Genomic DNA, 21601 nt, shown 5'->3' on the forward strand with positions numbered 1-21601 from the left:
TGAAACTATTTCATTTATTGCAGGACTTTGATCCTGTTGCTCATTCGCTCTTCGGTGAGCTGAACTGAACTGAACTTTCTTCGTGGTGAACACTAAGGTACGCTTTTAGAATATTAAAACAAATATGTAATGCCTATTTTTATTTATTTTAGATTTTATTTAGCTTTTCTAGTTTATGTCAATTCATCAGAAACCAGTCTACAGCTTCATGTGATCCTTTTTCATACCTGTGAAATCTTGTCTTTCAGAGATTTGTTTGTTTTTGAACATGAATATGATTTTTTTCTGTTTTAAAACTTTTTGTTGGTTTTTTCTCATCTAGCACATGACGCCTGTTTTTAGTATAACAGTATTTCTACTTCCTGGTTTTCTCCTCTAGAATCGGATCCTCCTGCTCCATTTTGTTGCATTTCCTATTTCCTGCTGTCTCCAGTTGTTCTGCTGATGAGTGTCTTTATTTCACTGTAAATAAGCAACATTCTGCCTCCTCCTGCATTTTGGATCCTGCAACATAAAAAGAAAATCACATTAAAACTGCAAAACACTGAAAGGTTTGTCTAAACTTCAGCTTTTTAGTTTTTAGGTTGATTTTACAACCTCTGAATAACTTTTTGCATCAATTTCTTATGAATTAGTACAAAGATGTAAATATATATAATATTTTAACTGTGGCTTATTATTTACTGTTTATCAGTTTAACTTCTACACTTGAAATGGACCTCAGCCCTCTGGAATGGGCCCTGATCGGCGGTGCTGTTGGACTGATTATTGGGGGTTTAATATCCATTGCCTTTGTCTTCATATACATCTATAAATGTAAGTTACAGTTACTGAGAATTTGCCTAATTTTTTGCAGTAAACATGAATTATTTTTGCTTCCACTATATGTAAAATATTTCAAATTATTTTAATTTTAAATAGCATAAGATTTCCAAAGTAAAATGAAATGTTTCACTATGTAATGATGTTATTATTTTCCATGGCAGGTAAGAAGTCGAGGCATCAAGATGTTGAGCAAGGATGTGATGAAGAGGAGTCGTTTCTTCCCACCAGGAACAACTTGAGCAGAGAAAATAAACAAGTTCCTGAATCTGAGACTGAAAATGAGACAACCAGTAAGTGAGCAGAGATGATGATAAATGAAAGTTATTAATGTGTTATTAAAGTATTTCCTTTACATGACAGGGATCGAGTCGAAGCAGAAAGATGCAGGGGGAACATGGGATGAGAAAGAGTCGCTTCTTTCCACCCTGAATAAAGTGAAAACTGAACTGGAGAACCAGAAACATCAACTAGCAGAACAACTCAGAGAAGCTGAGTCTGAAATGAAGATAAACAAAGAAGAACTTCAATCAGTGGAAACCAAAATAACAGACAGACAAAGCCATGATGACACAGAGTCTTTGTTAAAGGAAAAAGAAAAACTGCTACAGACCCAGTGGAAATTAGATGAGAAAAAGAAAACCATTGAAAGACAAACACTGAACATAGAGAAAGCTCTGGAACCTGTAGAGAACATAAATTAGTGTCCTTAGATTTTACACAGTAACCAACTCAACTAATTAAGTTGAGTAAAAACACAACTTAGTTTTACACATTAGAGAACCAGCAGGTGATAGGGAATTTATACTTTTTACCATTTATTTATTGACATATCTGCTGTTTTTATACTTCTGCAAAATGTGATTTCCTGTTAAAGACGTTTCCAGACAATGTGCCGATGCTTTCAGCTGTCTACAAGGACAGGTGACATCCTGTGTAAATGTCAAACGCAGCTTTTTTAAGTTACCATATATGGAATGCATTTTCCTGTACTTGTTTTTGGTGTTGAATTATCATTATGACGACATGCCTATGCTTAGAAGTGAATAAATATTGAAGGGTTGCAAGACCCTGTTGGAGTTAGCTCGTCTGCAGAAAAACAAGTTTTTGTGTCCTTGTGATTCTTTCAGAGTTTATTTAAAGAATAAACCTAACAGCAGATGTTTAGTAGCTGAAAAGTAAAGTCTTAGCCTTCAGGAGATCCTGCTGACTATTCCACAGATGGGACCCATAAGAGAAGAAAAAGCCTCACTGTTTGTTGTGACTCTTGGAAATGATGACAGATCGGTGCTGAAGGACTGCAGGTGTTAAAAGCAGCTCTGTACTGTAAGACCACAGGGCCCATTTCAAAAGCATTTATTCTGAAACATGTCAGTAATTAAAGCTTAAAATTACTACATGTGTACATTTAAGAAAATGCATTAGATTAATAAAACTATGTGTTTATGTGTAATGTTGCTTTTACATATAAGTGCACAAATATGTCTGACGAGATGTAAGAAATGTTAGAAAACATGATTGTATTAGAAGTTTTGTGGGGAAAAAGGTAATTCTATTCTCATTTCTATGTTTTTTAAATGAAACATTTAGAGATTGGTAGATTTAATCTCCACAATCATGGCTGAACTCAAAACGTTTCTTTAAAACGTGTCATAAACTCTAAATCCTGAGACATTCTGGCCTTTCATTCATCTTGTCTCTGATTTGAGGAAATTGTATTTTGTTACAGAGGACTGTGTCCAACTTAACAAAACTCCAAGTCTCAGAGCAGAAAGCTGATAACTGTGGTTCTTATGTTAAATCAGTCTTTTATGTCCAAAATGTGCTGCATTCTAATTCACAAACTTGTGTTAAAAAGATCTTTGAATTATTACCAAAATAAAATCAACAAAACTGTGGTTATTGACTCTTTTCTTCCTTTAACATCCTCAGATCTTTATCTTTGGAAATTCATCTCTATGTTGCAACAACTGGAGTCAGAAGTTTACATACACTCATCCTGGGACAGAACGTCATTTTGCTCCTGGGCGTCACATTAATTTATTCAAACTATTGTTTCCAGGTTAAAATGATGAATCTGAATTCATTGCAGATGAAAAGTAATGATGAGTTTTATACTTATTTTAATGGTTTTATACTGTATGTAGACAAATCTCAACAAATTTGAATATTTAGAAAAAGATTACTATTTTCTGTCAGTCATTTCAGAAACATAAATTCATATGTGCTTCTGTAAAGGTTTTGTTAAAAGTCTTTTACCAAACAGAAAACCTTTTGAGTTTCTGATAAATCACTGTGAAAGTTACAACCAACAAAACTGAACACACCTTATTTTATTACATATAAAAGGAACTGAGCTGTTCATGGACTTTGACCCAGAATCTCATGTTCCTGTTACTTTGAACCTGTTTTACCATAAATGAGTCTCTGCAGAGCGGGTACGTACTGAAACCTTCTAATCCTTCTATCGCTCCATTTTTCACTTTAAGTTATTAATCTAGTCTGAAATATTTTCTAATTGTTCATATTACTGAAAGTCATTTTTAGTCAAATTGATTGTTAGATTATGAGTTTATTTTGATTAATAAAAACTCTTGAAATTGTACATTTCAAATTTCATTAACAAATATTTAACTTTTTAACATATTTAAATGTAAAAGATTTTAAAATTATGTCTGTAAATTTCAACGTTTGTCTTTGAATTTTATTGCTGATTTCATGGTTCAGGTTCTTTTTACGATTGTTGGTTGTTTAACTGAACCTGCTGCAGGTTTGTCTTAATCAAAATGTTGGTGCATGTAAATGAAACTGCATGTTAAATTTTATCTCCTGTATTAAACTACACTTTATTGCTTTTTTAACCCGAGTATGATTTTTTTGTTGGTGGTTTTACATCATTTTCTAATGTTTTAACGTTTCATTGTAACTTCAGGAAGCATTTTATATTTCTGTATTTGAAAAACTTAAAGATTTTGGTTTTTGTGTTCTTTTGAGTTCTTTACCGTTAATAAATATTTATTTAATATCTTCCTTTAAAGTTTGCATGTTCCTCTATGTCTTAATTTGAAGCGTTGTTTTCTTATTCTCTGTTCAAAAACATCAATATTGACATTTTCAATAATTATTTTAAAAATATTTATTTGGAAATAAAAAGCTAGTTATTTTTGAAATTCATCATGACAAAATAAACTAAAGGCTGAAGACCACAAGCAATATATAAAACAATATTTATTTACATAGTTGCCATGTCATTTTTGATAGAAATCCTTTAACACTAAATTAATTTAAAACCATACTCTGTGGTTTAATATTACATTTACAGGTCGGTTCATAAGCAAAAGATGTTAACTATGAATCATCTCTCCATTATTGCTGTGATTGGCTTCCTGCTCCTCATGTTCACCTGCAAAGGTAATCTTTACACAAATATACTGGAATCTGTTTAAATTTAGTTTGACTGTGACTGTGATATTTATCAGTGTTTCCTCTATGACTCCAGGATTAAAAATGTTTGCTTTAGTCACCACAGGTTGGGAAAAGTCAAGACGGTTAGTTAACAAAGACATTTTTTCTTTTAGGGGTGAAGATTCAACACAATCTATGTTGCAGTTAGTCAAAAAAATGTGCATGAAATCAGGTACTATTGCACAACTGACAGTTTGATTCATCCATCTGTCTTGAAATAATTTGACAAATTAGAGATTAGTTCAGTGTTATAATCTTAATCTTTCAAAACAAAATGAGCTAAAACCAGCCAGTGTTCTCTTAATCCTCACAGCTTCTAAAACCTGTTAAAGTTGTAGAAGCTCAGAATGCAGTAAAACAGAAACTGATGTTAAATCTGGATGGAATAGATAGAAAATAGTTTAATATCAATGTGTGTGTCATCACACACTTTCTGGCTGAATAAGTGCTAATAACCACAAATAATAAAGGTGGTTTTTACTATGCTAATGATACTTTAATGGGAATAACTACAACCACTAGAGGGCAGCAAAGTGCCTCCAAAAAAGCATGTAAATCAACACAAGGCGATTTTTGTTATGTTGGTTTTAAGAAAAATTGCAGGTAGATTTGAAATTTCTCATCTTTTGTCATTTTCAGGTGAGTCACAGCAGACAGGTTCATCCCAGTCAGTTACAGTGATGGTCGGTGAGGTCGTGGTTCTGCCGTGTTTCCTGAAACCTCCTAAAGATGCGTCTAAGATGACCGTGGAGTGGGGCAGACCCGACCTGAAACCCAGATTTGTGTTTGTGAGTCTTGAAGGTCAAGAATATACAGCCGACCAAAACGAAGCCTACAGGGGAAGATCGTCAATGTTTCCCGAAAATCTGAAAAATGGAGACGTTTCACTGAAACTCTCTGATGTCAGAATATCTGACAATGGAAGATACAGATGCTACTTACCGAAAGAGAAGAAGGAATATTTTGTTGAGCTTGTTGTTGGTAAGTAAAGAAAATAACTTAAAACATACAGTAAAACGCATATCTTCATGTTAATGTTTACTAAGGAATATTTGCAAAGACATTTTAACTCAAAACTACATCAGTTATCAAAGGTTTTACATCATGTTCCGAAATCAGCAAGTTGAAATAGTTTTTATAGACAAGATTGTTTAATTATCTGATTTTGAATAAAACTCACTGAAAATGTGTCACTATGAACTTAAAATAAAAACAATTTAACATTTTAACTCAGACTGTCTATTATAATCTGTAATGTTTGGAATATTTTGAAAGATCTATGCTGAGTGCAGCTGTAAGGTTATCATTACCAAGTTTATTTATAATTGTTGATTCAAGACATAAAAATGATTGAAAAGTATTTTAACATAATTAAAACATTTAGAAGTTTAAAACAGCTGGACTGTTACATTTGAAAGCAACATAGGATGAAATAATTGAGTAAATTTTACTTTAAATAAAAAATTCCCTTCAAATTAACTTTCTGTTCATCACTTACTGACTGTTCATAAATACTCCACAAAACTCACTTAGAAAAGAAAAACATGAAGTTTATTCTGCCTCTTCAGTTCAGTTGCAGCTTCAATGTAACATTTAGCTGATTTTCACAGATCGACTGTTAAACGATGTGATTCTTTTTCTGTCCTCTGATCATCAGGTTCTGTTTCCTCACCTGGTGTCAGTTTATCTGGACTGGATGTCAGCAGCAGTGGAGTGAAGCTGGACTGCAGCGCTGCAGGCTGGTATCCAGAACCTGAGCTGTTCTGGCTGGACGGAGACGGAAACATCATGTCTGCTGGACCTGCAGAGAAAAGCCCAGATCCTGATGGTGTTTACACTGTTAGCAGCAGAGTGACTGTAGAGAAGAGAAACTACAACAACTTTACCTGCAGAGTCCAACAGAGAGACATCAACCAGAGCAGAGAGACACACATTCATGTTCCAGGTAGGAAACTAAAACATTTTGATCAGTAAACAGCTCAGATATTGTTTTTATATGAAACTCTTCATGACTCTGTTTCAGATGGTTTCTTCATTTCTCAGCCTGACTGTAATATTTTTAATATTTTTGCTGGGATTTTGGGCATCATAGTTGTTATTGGAGCTGCTGCGTTTATATGGAAATGGAGGCAAACTGAAACCTGTGAGTTAATTATTAATGTGTTTTATTGTTCAATGAGATGCCATATTTAACCATATATTCAGGTTTTTAAACAGACCCAGAATAAATAAATTAATTTCTCTGAAGTACATATTTTGCTAATCAGAAACTCAACAGATGGAAAAACTTAATCTTATGGATTTTTTCTTGTTTCTGCAGCAAAGAAGAAACTAAAAGTTAAAGCGAATGAGGAGGAAAAGCAGCTCATGATTAAAGAAAAAGAGAAATTATCTGAGAAGAAATCAAAGCTTGAGGAGGAGTTAAAATATAGAAATGAGGATCAGAGAATTATTGATCAGCTGATTGGAGCATTAATGGAGACGTCAGAGGAACTGAAGAATCAGAGAAAACAACTCAGTGATCAAAGAGAGAAAACAGAGAAAATGATTGAAGAGGATGAGAAGAAATTTAACACAGTTATTGATGAAGAAAGAAACCAGACGGGGAACTTGGTAGAGAAAAAAGCACAAGGATATTTAAAACTGAAGTTAATCATAACAGAGAGTTTAGAGAAAATGGACAAGACAAAGAAAGATCATCAACATGTGGAACTGATGGCACAGAAACTAGTAGAGAAAACATGTAAAGAGGTTAACAGGCTGAAGGAGAGGAAACAGGAAATAGAGAAAAATGTAGAGGAAATTAAAAAACAACTTGATGAAATGAAAACATGAATGTTATTTCACCACTGAGACAGAAACAGATTCAGTTCATTTTTTACATGATGTCAGAAAATATGTCAAGTTTCATCTCAGCAGATTTGCTGATTTTTCATTAAAGTATTTTTATCAGTATAAAATATAAGATAAAGACATTTTCTCAGATACAAAGTTTTCTTTTCATGAAGTTTAGAAACTTTAGGAATTAAACTAGAACATATTATAAAAAAAGTCAAAGCTTGAAATGTTTTTTTATTTTTCTTTTATCTTCTAAACTTCTCTGGGTTCAGTTTCAGGACAAAGTGAGAAATGATCTAATTTATTTATATCAGAAGATAAATTCAGTTTAATGACCTCTGATGTTTCCGTCTGTGTTGACCAGTAAAGTTTTCTACTGTAGAAGAAACTACAAAACATTAATTAATGTGCAAGATGTAAAAATAATAGCTACCATTTGCTTTTTTTGCCAATATGAATTCTGTTTTTTACAAGCTTTTTTGTATTTCTTTACCTGTTTTTTTTTTATTTCTATTATCTTCCATGTATTTACCAATGTTTTTTTAAAGTGTGCCATTTTCTTTAAATACTGATAGAGTCCATCAGGAACATGATGCTCAATTTAACCAAAATAAAAGGCTCAAAAGTTATCATACAGTTGATCTTATTTAAAACAAACTACAACAATAAATAACTGCAAAAACTTGTGAAAGAACAAAACAGTTCATTTAAAATCTCTTAATATTGTCACATATAACCTGATATTCATAACTCTGATCATCATGATGAAATTATGTTAAAATTTAAAATAGTTGTTATATTCTCACAGTTTTCTGTTATAGTGAATAATATATAAACTCAACAATATGAAATACAAGAAATCATGACAAGAAATGAATGCGCAGCTGTTTTTATTTGATTCACACCTTTAAAGGTCAAAGATTAAAGAATTTATTTAATATGCACTATGAGTTAAAGACAACCTGGTCAAGTTATGGAAAATATAATACATCATATCTAAAATAAAAAACTTTATTGAGAATAAACGTTTTAATTATTTAAATCCATCTTGATTCTAAAAGAAATGGATTTGCCAATAAAAGAGAAAAACTATTTAAGTTTATTAACATTTTTATGCTTCCTGACGCGTTTTGATCATATTTTGCATCTCAGAAGTTCAAGCTGTTGGTTTACTTCCTGTCAGTGATGCGTTTCCTCCTCTGACAGACATGGACTGACGCCGACTGTGGTTCTGCTTCTGATGGGAAACAAAACAATCAGTCAAGATTTAGTTTGAATCTCAATTTAGAGATTTCTCTTTGTGGAGAATTTATGTTACTGACTGAAGTTTCATGTTGATTTATTTTGCTTCTATGCAGTTTTTAAGTAAATAATATTCTGGAGGTGAACCTGATGCAGAAGCTGCACCTCATCTCTCTGCTGCAGCAGCTGAGTGTATTTTTGATCATAACTTGCACTGATGTACAAAATAAACACAGCAGGTCGTTTTGCTGATGCCTGTGGTTTTAGTTTGAGGTTTTAAATCGAGAAGTTAAAAATTCTCCCCTTCGCTTCACAGATATCTGAAGATAGTTTAGTAAACTGCTTTTAAAATTAAACGCTGAGACCAAATTACCACAACCTGCACTAAATGTTTAAAGTTGTTAATTTATAGGGTTTAAAACTTACTGAATTATTTTTTAGTTCATAGTTTGAATACATCAAGTTATTGAATGAAATTATGCAGAAGAAAAACAAAAACACAAACTGTTGTAGAGGTCAGCATAACATGCTGATCAGACATGCTGTCAATAAATAACTAACCTGGATATAAATGATTTTATCACCTTTTCTCAGCTTGTAGAGAATCACTCCAGTCACCAGAGACAACAAGACAAATAACACGACTCTGACAGCCGACTGCAGACTGAAGGTTTTGTTCTGCTCACACTGAGCAGGAGGAGTTTCTTCAGTTGGTCCTGAAAGTATATTTTAGATATTAAAATATAAATATGACATCAACATAACAGGAAGTAAAACTTAAGACAAACTGACTAAAAGGAATGACTAACCTGTTACAGCAGGACTCTCTTCACTCAGTGCTGAATCTTCCAGCTCAGTTATGAGCCTTTAAAACGTGACACCAACCTGTGAGTGCTCTGTGAACAGCCAGCCGGCTGTCAGGAGATTCTCCGGCTCCAGAGATGCTGCAGCTGTAGTTCCCTTCATCGGCCTTGGAGACGTTTCTGATGGTCATGTTGCTGCTGTAGCAGGTCATGAGATGGAGACCATCTTTATAGAAATCTCTGATGTGATGCAGCTCAGTTTTCTGGTGGATACATCCAAGTGTCACTTCTGATCCTTCTGCTACTGGTTGGACTGGAACCTCCAGGATCACCAGACCAGCTGAAAAATAAATATGGAGATAATTTATTTAGAAAAAAATATAAAACATCAGGAGGGCGTTCTTCTGTTCTTTAACAATTTGACAATGACACACATGCACCCACTAAACAATATTTCTACTCATATGCTCCCAGTCCAACACACACACACACACGCACGCACACGCACACACGCACACACACACACACACGCACACACCAATGCACCCCTACAAGTCATACAAACTAAAGTCAATTACACATCAGCAAAATACTATTTTGATGCTGAATGCAGTTTTGATTAATAAAGTCAATCAAACGTCTTTGAAGCAAATCAGCTCTGGTGCAAATTATTTATTTGGTATCCCAAAAAAAGACACACACATTATATATATATATATATATATATATATATATATATATATATATATATATATATATATATATACTGTATATGTGTGTGTGGAAAAATTAAGAGGTCACTTAAATAATCAGTTTCTCTGATTTTACTCTTTATAGGTTTATGTCTGAGTAAAATGAAAATTGTTCATTCACTCTATGAACTACTGACATGTCTTTGAAATTCCAAACAAAGATTTTTTTATTTTTTGTAGAAAATGAGAAATGGTCAAAATAATGAAGATGCAGTGATATCAGACCTCAAATAATGCAAAGAAAACAAGTTTATATTCATTTAGAAACAACAATACTAATGTTTTAACTCCGGAAGAGTTCAGAAATCAATATTTGGTGGAATAATCATATACCTACATATTTCTTTTCTTCATACTAAATATTCTTCAGTCTAGCTAATTATAGCATCTTGGCAAGACAAAACCATGATTTATTTTTATAAGATGAATTGAAGGAAATCTGGTTTTATTGTCTGTTTTTAAATCCAAAACAAAATGTACAGTACATTCAAAGGTAAAAATATAAAAGAGTATTTTGAAGTAACTCTACTCTCTATATAAATTTCCAGTTATTAGGTTAGTATGAATAGATTTCATGTTCTTTTCTAATCTGAACCCTTTTCTGGATTATTGACCTGTAATAGAGACGCTGAGGGTCCGGCTCGTCTCCCCCAGGTCGTTTTCACACCAGTACTCTCCACTGTGTTTTTCCAAGGCCGGTTTGATGGTGCAGGATGGAGCTGGGGAGCTGCAGGGGTCTGAAGAGTTTGTTGGTCTGGATTTGTGAAACTCCCTCATTACTCTCCAGACATTTGCATCTTCCATCAGTTCACACTGGACAGTAATGGACTCATACTCAAAGAACTGAAGTCTCCTTGGAAAAATATCCGGGAAAGATCCATCTGAGTGGAAAACAATGGGAAAAACATGTGGTACAGAAAAAATAAGAGCCATGGTAAACACTAACTCATATAAAACAGTTGAATTGATCAAATTATTTGAAATGTTCTTTTTTCAATAAGTTAAACTAAACGCAGCTTAAATGTCACTTTTGTAAAAACCTGTTTGTGATGCTCAGCAACTCACCAGCTGTTTCAGCTGCTTCAGTTTGTTCAGTCAGCAGAACAAACATGTTCATCACTGAAAACACATTAAAATGAGATGAATATCTGATATGAACTGAGACAGAAGCTGCTTATTTAATGTTATACTTACAGAAGCAGACAGATGTAACCTCCATGACGCTCAGCGTTACTGGAGTTCTTCACACCGACTCATAATGATCACGTCGGCCAGCACTTCCTCTTCCTGTCTGGTTTATTTCAGGGCTTATTAAAACTGCAGGCTGAATTTGTATTTCTAGAAATAACAGAGCAGCCCACTGACTCTGTGCTGCACCTTTTAAAACACTTACAGCTCTGCACACCGTCAGTAAAATGCAGCAGAAATCAGCTGTTGCTCCACAGACGTTTGCATGAAATGACTGACTGTCTTCCTCTCTGCAGCCAGTTTCAGTCAGACTCTGCTCTGCTTGGTGAACAGCTAATGCACGACCAAGCAAAAATACTCTCTTTTCTTATATAAAATAAAAAGAAAATCAATACTATTGATCACCGTTCACACTTGTCTGAGGTTTTATGAATACATTTCTAGTAAAAGATATAAATATAAAATATGTGGAGAACAGCAGCAGATGCAGGAAGTGGAACCAGCCATGATGGAGGTAAAGGCCTGCAGCAGGGGGAGACCAGAGTCTCATACTCAGTCTCTGGAGTAAATACCAAGAGCTTCAAAAACCATGGCAACATGCATCACATTTAGTCTGTGACATCATTAAAATGACCAATTAACACATAAAATATGGAGTCAAATTTTATTATAATCCTGTTTCTTTAGAGATTTGCACATTTTAGATGATATTTTAAAGAGATGTATTTTTTCTTCAGTTGGAGGAGTCTACCAACATACCCAGCATCAGATCAGATGATGTACAGTTTGGCCTGCCTCAGCCTAGGGGGCGCTGTAGAGCAGTTTGGTCCATTTTGATTCCATTAAAAACTTTTAACTTCATGCTGTGTGAAGTTTGGCAGAGAGGAAAATACTCAGGAAGAAGAATAAAATATATCAATAGATCAATAGAAAAGCAACAGAGACATGAAAGAATCACATGTCCAGTCTGCATCACAAATTATTTACTTTAATCTGAATTTAAGTCTGTTAGTGTAAAATAACATGAAACTTGCTTTCTGTTCTGCAGACTTACGATACAAATATTAAAGAAATGTATAAAACAGACAGATATTGACCACAGGTGTCGTGTTTTTGACTGCAAAGTATTTTGCTCAGATCACCAAGTGGCTGCCAGCGGTGCTGACCTTTGACCTTCAAAGCTTCAAACGGCGACAGATTAATTTTCTAAATGAAAACAATATAAATTAAAGAGGACATCAGATGTGGACAAACTTTATTCTGGAGTTCATTGACCTATCACTTCCTGACCCAACTGCTCCAGTGTTACTGCACCACGCCTCATTTTACAGTCATTTTATCTGAGACTTTTGCCCCCTGCAGTTTATAAAGAACAAAGGAGACGATGCATTCAGAAAGGTAATCTTATTTTTCTCCAATGTAAATTCTTCTACTTTACTTCCTAATGTGTTAAACTTTGTTTTCTTCTATCACTTTTTTATCGTCAGGATGATTCTCGAGTCTCAAAGTTTATCTCTAAAACCTTCGATCAAAGCGTTTGTGTTTGCTGAACTCATGTTTGGTTTCCTTCTCCTGGGATTCACCTGCAAAGGTAACTTACTAAGAAACACTGGCGACGATTCTGTCGACAGAAAGATACATTAGTTACTGTTTGCTGCCAAATGAAGAGCTGAGTTCATTTCTGTATTATAAAGAAATGAGATGTTTGGTAGTAAAAATCTCTGAGACAAGTTATAAAGCTTTACATGTTGTAATAAAATCTAATAGTTTCTGTTTTCCTTTCCAGGTGAGTCTCTGGAGACGAAGCGGCCTCGGCTCGTTGCAGCGATGGCCGGTGATGACGTGGTTTTACCGTGTCACCTGGGAGTTACTGTGAACCCCGACGAGTTGGTGGTGGAATGGGGGAGACTGGACCTCAACCCCAGATTTGTGTTTATGTGGTTTGAAGGGAGTGAAAATGTAAAAGAGAAAAACGTCGCATACAAGGGAAGAACGTCTGTGTTCACAGACAGACTGAGAGACGGAGACGTTTCATTGAGGCTGACGGCTGTAAAACACTCTGACAACGGCAGATTCAGATGCTACAATCCTAAAGAGATTCAAGAATATTCTGTTGATCTGCTTGTTGGTAAGAAAACACAGATTAGTAAATTCAAAAACTATTTTCTTTTCTTTTTTCTTTCTTTGCTTGGGGATGTGGCCAACAATGTGCTGAGCTTTTCTAGCATCTGCTTTTAAAGTAACAGTAGCAATACTTCTAAATAGTTTTAACTAAGTAAAAATTACTCAAGAGTAAAAAAGTATTTGGTAAAAATCTTACTCAAGTACTGAGTGACAGATCGTAAATCTGATTTAATATTTCTACATGATTTAATCAGACTAAATATACTGCTCAAAAAAAATAAAGGGAACACTTTAAGTGTTAAACACCTGTTTAAGTGTTCCCTTTATTTTTTTGAGCAGTGTATAATGTTACATTAAAAGTTTGATCTATTAAAACCTAAAACAAAAGTAATGTAAGATAACAGATTCAGGAAAAAGAAACACTTTTCAAATATATATTTTGTTCACAATTAAACTTAAAAAAATTATATTTACAGTAGTTAATGTGTATATGTTAGAATAGGGTAACATATATTTAGTGTGTATTGTGTCTTATTGATCTCCACATAATTAACTCTGTTAAACTGTTCATGATTTATTTACACATGTAAAATGTATTATAGTTTATATTCTGCCTCCTGCTGGCCTAAAGTGGTACCTACAGCATGTTTACTTTTATTATTATATCTTCACACAAGGGCTGTTTGTGCTAAAATGACTGAAAGAGATGAATTTAGACACAGCCAAATGTAAAGAGACGGGAATTAAAAAAAGTATGAGGCATAATTAGTCTGTTTTTCCCACATTTGGATTTACTTTAGGTTAAATTGGTTTTCATGCATATTCCTATAAACTATCATCCTGCAAAGCATAAAGAAATAATCTGACATCTCTGTCCTCTGATCATCAGGTTCTGTTTCCTCACCTGGTGTCAGTTTATCTGGACTGGATGTCAGCAGCAGTGGAGTGATGCTGGACTGCAGCGCTGCAGGCTGGTATCCAGAACCTGAGCTGTTCTGGCTGGACGGAGACGGAAACATCATGTCTGCTGGACCTGCAGAGAAAAGCCCAGATCCTGATGGTGTTTACACTGTTAGCAGCAGAGTGACTGTAGAGAAGAGAAACTACAACAACTTTACCTGCAGAGTCCAACAGAGAGACATCAACCAGAGCAGAGAGACACACATTCATGTTCCAGGTAGGAAACAAACATTTTGATCAGTAAACAGCTCAGATATTGTTTTTACATGAAACTCTTCATGACTCTGTTTCAGATGGTTTCTTCATTCCTCAGCCTGACTGCAGCGTTTCTATCGGCTCTATGGTGATTCTGCTTTTCACACTTTTTATTGGAGCTGCTGCTGCTTTTATATGGAAATGGAGGCAAACTGAAACCTGTGAGTTAATTATTAATGTGTTTTATTGTTCAATGAGATGCCATATTTAACCATATATTCAGGTTTTTAAACAGACCCAGAATAAATAAATTAATTTCTCTGAAGTACATATTTTGCTAATCAGAAACTCATTGATGCAAAACCTTAATTTTATTTATTTATTTCTTGTTTCTGCAGCAAAGAAGCTAAAAGTTAAAGCGAATGAGGAGGAAAAGCAGCTCATGATAAAAGATAAAGAGAAAATGTCTGAGAAGAAATCAAAGCTTGAGGAGGAATTAAAATATAGAAATGAGGATCAGAAAATTATTGATCAGCTGATTGGAGCATTAATGGAGACGTCAGAGGAACTGAAGAATCAGAGAAAACAACTCAGTGAACAAAGAGAGAAAACAGAGAAAATGATTGAAGAGGATGAGAAGAAATTTAACACAATTATTGATGGAGAAAGAAACCAGACGGAGAACATGATAGAGACTAGAGCACAAGGATATTTAAAACTGAAGGCAATCATGACAAAGAGTTTAGAGAAAATGGACAAGACAAAGAAAGATAATCAACATGTGGAACTGATGACAGAGAAACTAGTAGAGAAAACATGTAAAGATTTTAACAGGCTGAAGGAGAGGAAACAGGAAATAGAGAAAAATGTAGAGGAAATTAAAAAACAACTTGATGAAATGAAAACATGAATATGATTTCACCACTGAGACAGAAACAGATTCAGTTCATTTGTTTTTAAATGATGTGAGGAAATAAAATTATCAGGTTTCAGTTCATTAAATTCAGTGGAAACTTTCAGACGTTTTTCTGATTCAGGGCAAAAAAACATTTTGAAGAAATAAATCAGCAGAAAAGTTTAAACTCAGCAGTCATTTGATTTTTACATGTAAGGATTGTTTTACAAATGTCCTGGATGTGATTCATTAAATTAACTCCAACCAGGAACAAATATTGACTTTATAACTGTAACATAAATATCTGAAAACAGATATTTATCTGTTTTCAGATATTTATGTTTATTCTGAGGATTTATCTTCATCCTGACTTTTGATTCAGTCTCTTTTTTATCAGGACACAGAATAAGACATGTTTGTTTTTTGTTTTAGTGCTTAAAACAAAAAGTTTTGTCACTTTTTTGTATTTATTTAACTTTTCTTTAAATCTGGTAATTTTCCTTAATGCCTCTCAGAATGAACATCAAAACATCCAGTAACAAGGAGACTTTCTTTTGATTGTTTTACAGCAAATGTTTGTATCTGTGTTTTATTCTTATGTGTTTTAATCTGTGTTTTATAAATATTGCACAGTACTTTGGAGCAGTTGTTCACTTTGACTTAAAAAGGGGAATTAATTTAATCACTATGAATATTGACAATTTATTTAGATAATTTGGTATGCATAACAGTTTGAAGTATCTGTGAAGAAAAAACAAATGCATGAAAATGGAATTAAATGATGTATAAATCTAAACATGCGTCTGTTTTGTCAGAAAATACATCAGAGCAGTTCAATCTGTTAACAGCAGACAGAAAAATCAAAACCTTCGTTTTCTGAAATATTTAAACTAAATGTCTTTCAGTTTTCAAACAATGAAATTTGTAAAAAGCTAAAGTTAAAGAAACAGAAATTATCCACATCCAGGCTGCATTTAACACGCAAATATCAGCTAAACTAATCTAAATTAAATTCATTAATTATTATTTTTAAATTAATGAAGAACAAATGCTTTACTGAGCTAAATAATTTTGTTTTTTTAGTGCAGGAAAAAGAAGCATTAAGAAATTATCAAAAACCATTAATAGTCAAACATTTTCCTCACTGAATTGATGTTAGCAGAGTGTAATAATATTTCACTTTTTTACTTTATTTTTGACCATAACTTGTATTTGTAAATTCAATAATGTGAATTTAATAATGTGAGATTAATTAATGTGAGTTTAATTAATGTTAGTTTCACAGAATCGACTGGTATCTTCATGGATCAGTTCATCGTTTCCTCCTCTGACAGACGGACTGCTGCTGTCCGCCGTCCTCTCTGCCTCTGATGAGACACAATGAAGGTCAAATTATGTTCATATCTGTTTCCTCTCATTCAGTCTCAAAATTAGAAATTAAAACTCATCAGGCAGCAGCAGCAGCAGCAGCAGCAGCAGCAGCTGCAGCAGCAGCAGCTACGTTTTTGTACTATTTCTAGACATGATTTTCACAGTTACCTAAATAAACACTGAGGACCAAATTACTGTGGTTTTATTGTTTAACCTGAGAAGGTAAAGATATTCCCCTCTAAACTTCACAGACACAAAACTAATTATAAAACTGAACAAAATGTCAAAGCAAATGAGATCGATCAGTTTATGATGTTCAAAAGATATTGACTCAATATTTTATCCATAGACTCAATAAATGGCAGGACATTTAAAAAAAAACAGACAGAAAAACCTTCCAGCTGTTTGTCATAAAGATTCTTTATGATCCAATAATTTCCTGCAAAACCATCAAAATGTTTCACTCATTTGACTCATTCCTGAAAGCTTCATATTTCTTCAGACTTTAATAATTTATCTCTGAGACAAAATGTATAATTTCTATAACACTTGTTACAAATTTTGAAATAGTTAAAGTACAATAATACCTGTTTTAGTTCCTTTAGAATCTCCTGTTTGTTTTCAGACATGAAGTCATTTAATCCTGAAGATTAAACAAAATACAAAGTTATGCTTATTAAATAAAACATCCTTTTTCTATTTGGAAAAACTTTCACATATTAAAATATTAAGTGCATCTTGATCAAATTTAGATAAGTTGGCCTACAATGATGTATTATTTTTTATCAAACTGAAAGCATCAAACAGTTTTATCATAAAACATAAAAGGAGCAAAACAGTTTTCAAATAAGGAATTTATTTATCAATCAAACCACCGATCTAAACCAACCGGAGCCTGGCCCGTCTGTTACAGTCCTGATCTCAACCAGGCTCTAATATTAATCACAAAAATATTTGACATTTATTTGACAGCATAAAGCAGGATAAAATAAAATAAAATTAAATATCCTAAAATAAAACATCTGTGTCTGACTCCATCACTGGTTTGATAAGCTAAAACATTTTCAGTGTGCAAAGAAAGGAGATAAAAGGAACAAACACTTTGTCTAAGAATTGTGTTATAATCAGAATATTGTTGCATATTCATACACAACGTTTAGTTTATAGGAGTCCAGCAACAATATAATGGTGTTAAAAAGAAAAGCTATGAAGTAGAGAGTTCTTTACAGCAGCGACTTCAAACCACATTAACTTTATTAATTTATTAATTATCATCCATTAAATAATGTCAGTACATAAATAAATGATTAATTATGAATAATCTTACTGGTACGTTGTTTTCTCTTGTAGTGAATCAGAGCGATCACCGCTGACAACAAGGCCACAAGTAGAAATTTTGCTGCAGTCTGAAGAATGAAGGTTTCACACCGTTTGGACCGAACCAAATGACTCGGTCCAAACGACCCGTTTCTTTCAGACGGGCCTGAAAGAAACATTTCAAATGTTAGAAGACAAACAGATACAAACAAAGACAGACTGACCTGTTACAGCAGGACTCTCTTCACTCAGTGCTGAATCTTCCAGCTCAGTTATGAGCCTTTAAAACGTGACACCAACCTGTGAGTGCTCTGTGAACAGCCAGCCGGCTGTCAGGAGATTCTCCGGCTCCAGAGATGCTGCAGCTGTAGTTCCCTTCATCGGCCTTGGAGACGTTTCTGATGGTCATGTTGCTGCTGTAGCAGGTCATGAGATGGAGACCATCTTTATAGAAATCGCTGATGTGATGCAGCTCAGTTTTCTCTTTGGCCTTCAGCTCAGTTTTGTGGTGGATACATCGAAGTGTCAGGTCTGATCCTTCTGCTACTGGTTGGACTGGAACCTCCAGGATCACCAGACCAGCTGAGAAGAATGAATATTCACAGAGAGCACATAATTTATTAAAAATTTACTTAATTAGAATTTAATGTACTTTATTTTTAGCCTAATTGTTGCAGGTGAAGGTTAAAGTGTTTTTTTTTTAAAATGCCACAATGACATAATTTGTTCTTTTCCTATTTATTCTATTTTCTACAAATTAATTTCAAGCCATACCTGTAATAGAAATATTAATAGAATTGGTCATTTCTCCTTCTTTATTTTCACACCAGTACTCTCCGCTGTACACTTCGAAGGCCGGATCCAGAGTGCAGGAAGGTTCTGCTGAGCTGCAGGGGTCCAAAGAATTTGTTCCTCTGTTTTGGTTGAATTTCCTCATTACTCTCCAGCCACTGACTCCATCTAAACGCTCACATTGCACAGTTACATTCTCATACTCAAAGAACTGAAGTCTTTCTGGGAAAATGTAAGGAAAACCTGAATCAGAGCAGAAGATAAAAAAAGGATTGTTGAGTGGAAATAAATCAAAATTTAAAAAACAATAAAGTAGTTGTAGTTCTTTAAAAAGATCAAATTAAGTTCATCTTTAGGGATTAAAATCAAACGATGTAACATAAATATTGGAACAATGTTCAGTTTAATACTCACCAGTTTTCTGCTCAGTTTGTGAAATCAGCAGGAGAAACAAGTTGATCCCTGAAAAGAGACAAACATCCAGGATGAGAACGGACTGGCAGCTCGGTTACATGAACTGGTACTTACAGAACGATGGAGCCTCCATGACTGGTGCCTGATGCCGACTGAACTGTTTGACACCAAAACTGTCTGGGTCATACGGGTCAGAACTTCCTCTTCCTGTCTACGTTGTTTCTGGGGCTGAATGAAGCTGCAGGCTGAAGTTGAAGTTCTAGAAATAAATGCAGAGACACAAACTGACACGGATCTAAAAACACAGACTGGACTGATGGAGGTTTGATGCACCTGACGCTGATCGGAGTTATTTTAGATGATCTGTTTTCTAATTCAGAGTCTCTGACTGAAAGCTGCAACTTTTACAGCTCAAACCTGCACACAGTATTTGACTATTTAGTTGTTCAACAATCAATTTTCAAACATAAAATATGTGAAATATGGTACATTTTCTGCAAAATCACTTGAATAAAAAAAATGAGCGGCAACAAAATCTGCTTTAGTAAATAAAAAAAACAACCAATGAATAAATAATAAATTAGAGCATTCTTCTTTTACACACAGGCTGTTTGGTGCAGAGGGAACAAAGCTTGTCTGACCATGGAGAAGGAGATGACTGTGAACGTTGGAGAGAAAATATTTCCCTCTGATTATTGAAACTGAGCTGTGGAAAGTTTGTGCAGCACAAAATGTTTGCAGATCAGTCATGACTGCATCACACAGTGATGCTGCTGCTGCTTCCTCCTGCAGCAATGAAAAGATCTGAACCGCCATCATCTGCTCATCGCTAGCAATGCTTTCTAACTGCAACGATTCTTACTGCAAGACAAAACAGTGCAAGGGAGCACAGCAACATTAAAGACAATCACATCATCAATGAGCAATAAATATAAGTTAAGCACATTGTTAGTTGGTGTCTGAAGAGTTTACAGCAGCTAAAGCTCCTTTTTCATTCATTCTCCAGACTCCAGCAATGATTGTGGCTTTTTGCTCTCATTCTAGAGGTTGAGGGACATTATGTAGAGTAAAAATGTAGCATAAAAAAATAGCACCAATGTGGTTAGAAAGGAGTTAAAAGGTTTATTATGAGAAACTTCAGAGAAATTATGAGAGGATGTGCAACTCAAACCAATAAACAGTCAATACCTTTCAAAGTTTTCTAAGTGAAGTCAAATGGAACTACTCACAAAGTCCAACCAAGTTTTAACAGCAGAGCATTAAGGTCCAGCTGCTTTCTTCTTCTTCTTCTTCTTCTTGTTTTTAATGGCGGTTGGCAAGTAACTTAATGGTGTGCATTACCGCCACCTACTGGTATGGAGTGTGGATCAGGAAGCAACTTAAAAAACAAAAAACAAAAAAAAAAACACTAAATCCTTTCTATCAGTTTAGTTTTCTTAAGACATTTTATGAAATAACATAAATATTCAGAGGAAGAGGAATATCCCAAAATATCTGGAATTTTTAACTGTAACTTATTCTTTAGAAGCCTATATTCTAATTTCCTTCTCTCCTCGGAGTACTTTGGACATAACAATAAAACATGTTCTACTGTCTCTTCTTGAAGACAAAGATCACAATTACCTGATGGATGTTTCCCCATTTTAAATAGTGTACTGTTTAAACCTGTATGACCAAAACGTAATCTGGATATAATGTTTTCTTCTTTTCTACTTCTTTCTGTTGCCCTCATTGCACCAACTGTCCTTTGAATACAATAAAGCCATCTACCAGTTCTTTCTTCTTCCCACTGCTTCTGCCATCTTTCCTTAAGGAGAAGGATCATCCAAATGTAAAATTCAGCATTTAAAAATGAAAAAGTGAATCTTACTTTTGAGGAAAACTCATGTAAATATGTGATATTTATAGTGTTTTCTGATTGATTTTCACCTTTCAAAGCGTGATGGTTTCTTTTCTCCGGATCCCATACATTCCAGCAGCTGCTTCTGGGTTCTCCCACTGACACGTAGCAAAAAAAATACTTTTATTAGTCATTGTCAGTTACACAAGAGCCTCAGATGTAGTTCACAACTTCAATAACCTTACATTAACTCTTCTGTGACCCTGGTTATTTTGTTTGTTTAACTTTAACTGGGTTGATCCAAGATACATTAGACATGGTCAGGGTACATATAAGAGACCATAGATACACCCTCCCATCAAACTTCAATATGACAGGTTATGAATATGAACATGAATAATTAGGAGTATGACGGGGAGGGGGGAGGGGCTTATATGTTAATGAATTTGACACCTCTTCCCGCTGTGGGTCGTAGTGCTTGATGTCATGAGATAGAGTGGATGTTATTGGCTTATTGTAATTCTTTATCACAGCCCTGTACTGTTGGTGAGTCTGAAAGGCTGCTGTTCTTTAGTGGTCTAGA

At 34.3% G+C, this 21601-nt stretch overlaps 3 protein-coding genes and 1 long non-coding RNA gene across 7 annotated transcripts; 2 read left to right on the forward strand and 2 right to left on the reverse strand.

The window, feature by feature from the left end:
- The first annotated feature begins 919 nt into the window (after window positions 1-919).
- On the forward strand, window positions 920-1602 carry LOC116733275 (uncharacterized). The gene is made up of 2 exons (XR_004341990.1): window positions 920-1115; window positions 1186-1602. It is a non-coding gene; the product is annotated as an uncharacterized LOC116733275 (long non-coding RNA).
- A 1607-nt stretch (window positions 1603-3209) lies between these two features.
- Window positions 3210-15951, forward strand: LOC116732300 (uncharacterized). Its single transcript, XM_032582371.1, has 12 exons — window positions 3210-3260; window positions 4145-4233; window positions 4927-5268; window positions 5945-6232; window positions 6311-6430; window positions 6608-7118; window positions 9274-9415; window positions 12473-12701; window positions 12897-13238; window positions 14124-14411; window positions 14488-14610; window positions 14788-15951. The coding sequence occupies exons 2-12, from the start codon at window positions 4164-4166 to the stop codon at window positions 15297-15299; spliced, it is 2967 nt and encodes a 988-aa protein (XP_032438262.1). The 5' UTR covers window positions 3210-3260; window positions 4145-4163; the 3' UTR covers window positions 15300-15951.
- LOC116733271 (uncharacterized) lies at window positions 7180-12489 on the reverse strand. Of its 2 annotated transcripts, none has more exons than XM_032584067.1 (5): window positions 10988-12489; window positions 10537-10803; window positions 9253-9510; window positions 8952-9083; window positions 7180-8362 (listed from the first exon to the last, which is right to left on the reverse strand). In XM_032584067.1, exons 1-5 carry the CDS (start codon window positions 11037-11039, stop codon window positions 8295-8297), a joined length of 777 nt encoding a protein of 258 aa, XP_032439958.1. In that variant the 5' UTR covers window positions 11040-12489; the 3' UTR covers window positions 7180-8294. The 2 variants fall into 2 exon arrangements, with proteins under 2 accessions (XP_032439958.1, XP_032439956.1); XM_032584065.1 differs by having other exon boundaries at window positions 8929-9083.
- Window positions 15952-15973: 22 nt separating the features above from the next.
- LOC116733270 (low affinity immunoglobulin gamma Fc region receptor II-like) lies at window positions 15974-20564 on the reverse strand. Of its 3 annotated transcripts, XM_032584062.1 has the most exons (7): window positions 20408-20564; window positions 19293-19437; window positions 19179-19226; window positions 18747-19007; window positions 18273-18554; window positions 17983-18138; window positions 15974-16651 (listed from the first exon to the last, which is right to left on the reverse strand). In XM_032584062.1, exons 2-7 carry the CDS (start codon window positions 19309-19311, stop codon window positions 16548-16550), a joined length of 870 nt encoding a protein of 289 aa, XP_032439953.1. In that variant the 5' UTR covers window positions 19312-19437; window positions 20408-20564; the 3' UTR covers window positions 15974-16547. The 3 variants fall into 3 exon arrangements, with proteins under 3 accessions (XP_032439953.1, XP_032439954.1, XP_032439955.1); XM_032584063.1 differs by having other exon boundaries at window positions 19293-20533; XM_032584064.1 differs by lacking the exon at window positions 15974-16651 and having other exon boundaries at window positions 17826-18138.
- Between the last annotated feature and the right edge of the window lie 1037 nt (window positions 20565-21601).

The sequence above is a fragment of the Xiphophorus hellerii genome, chromosome 14 (genome assembly GCF_003331165.1).
Source record: "Xiphophorus hellerii strain 12219 chromosome 14, Xiphophorus_hellerii-4.1, whole genome shotgun sequence".
NCBI lineage: Eukaryota > Metazoa > Chordata > Actinopteri > Cyprinodontiformes > Poeciliidae > Xiphophorus > Xiphophorus hellerii.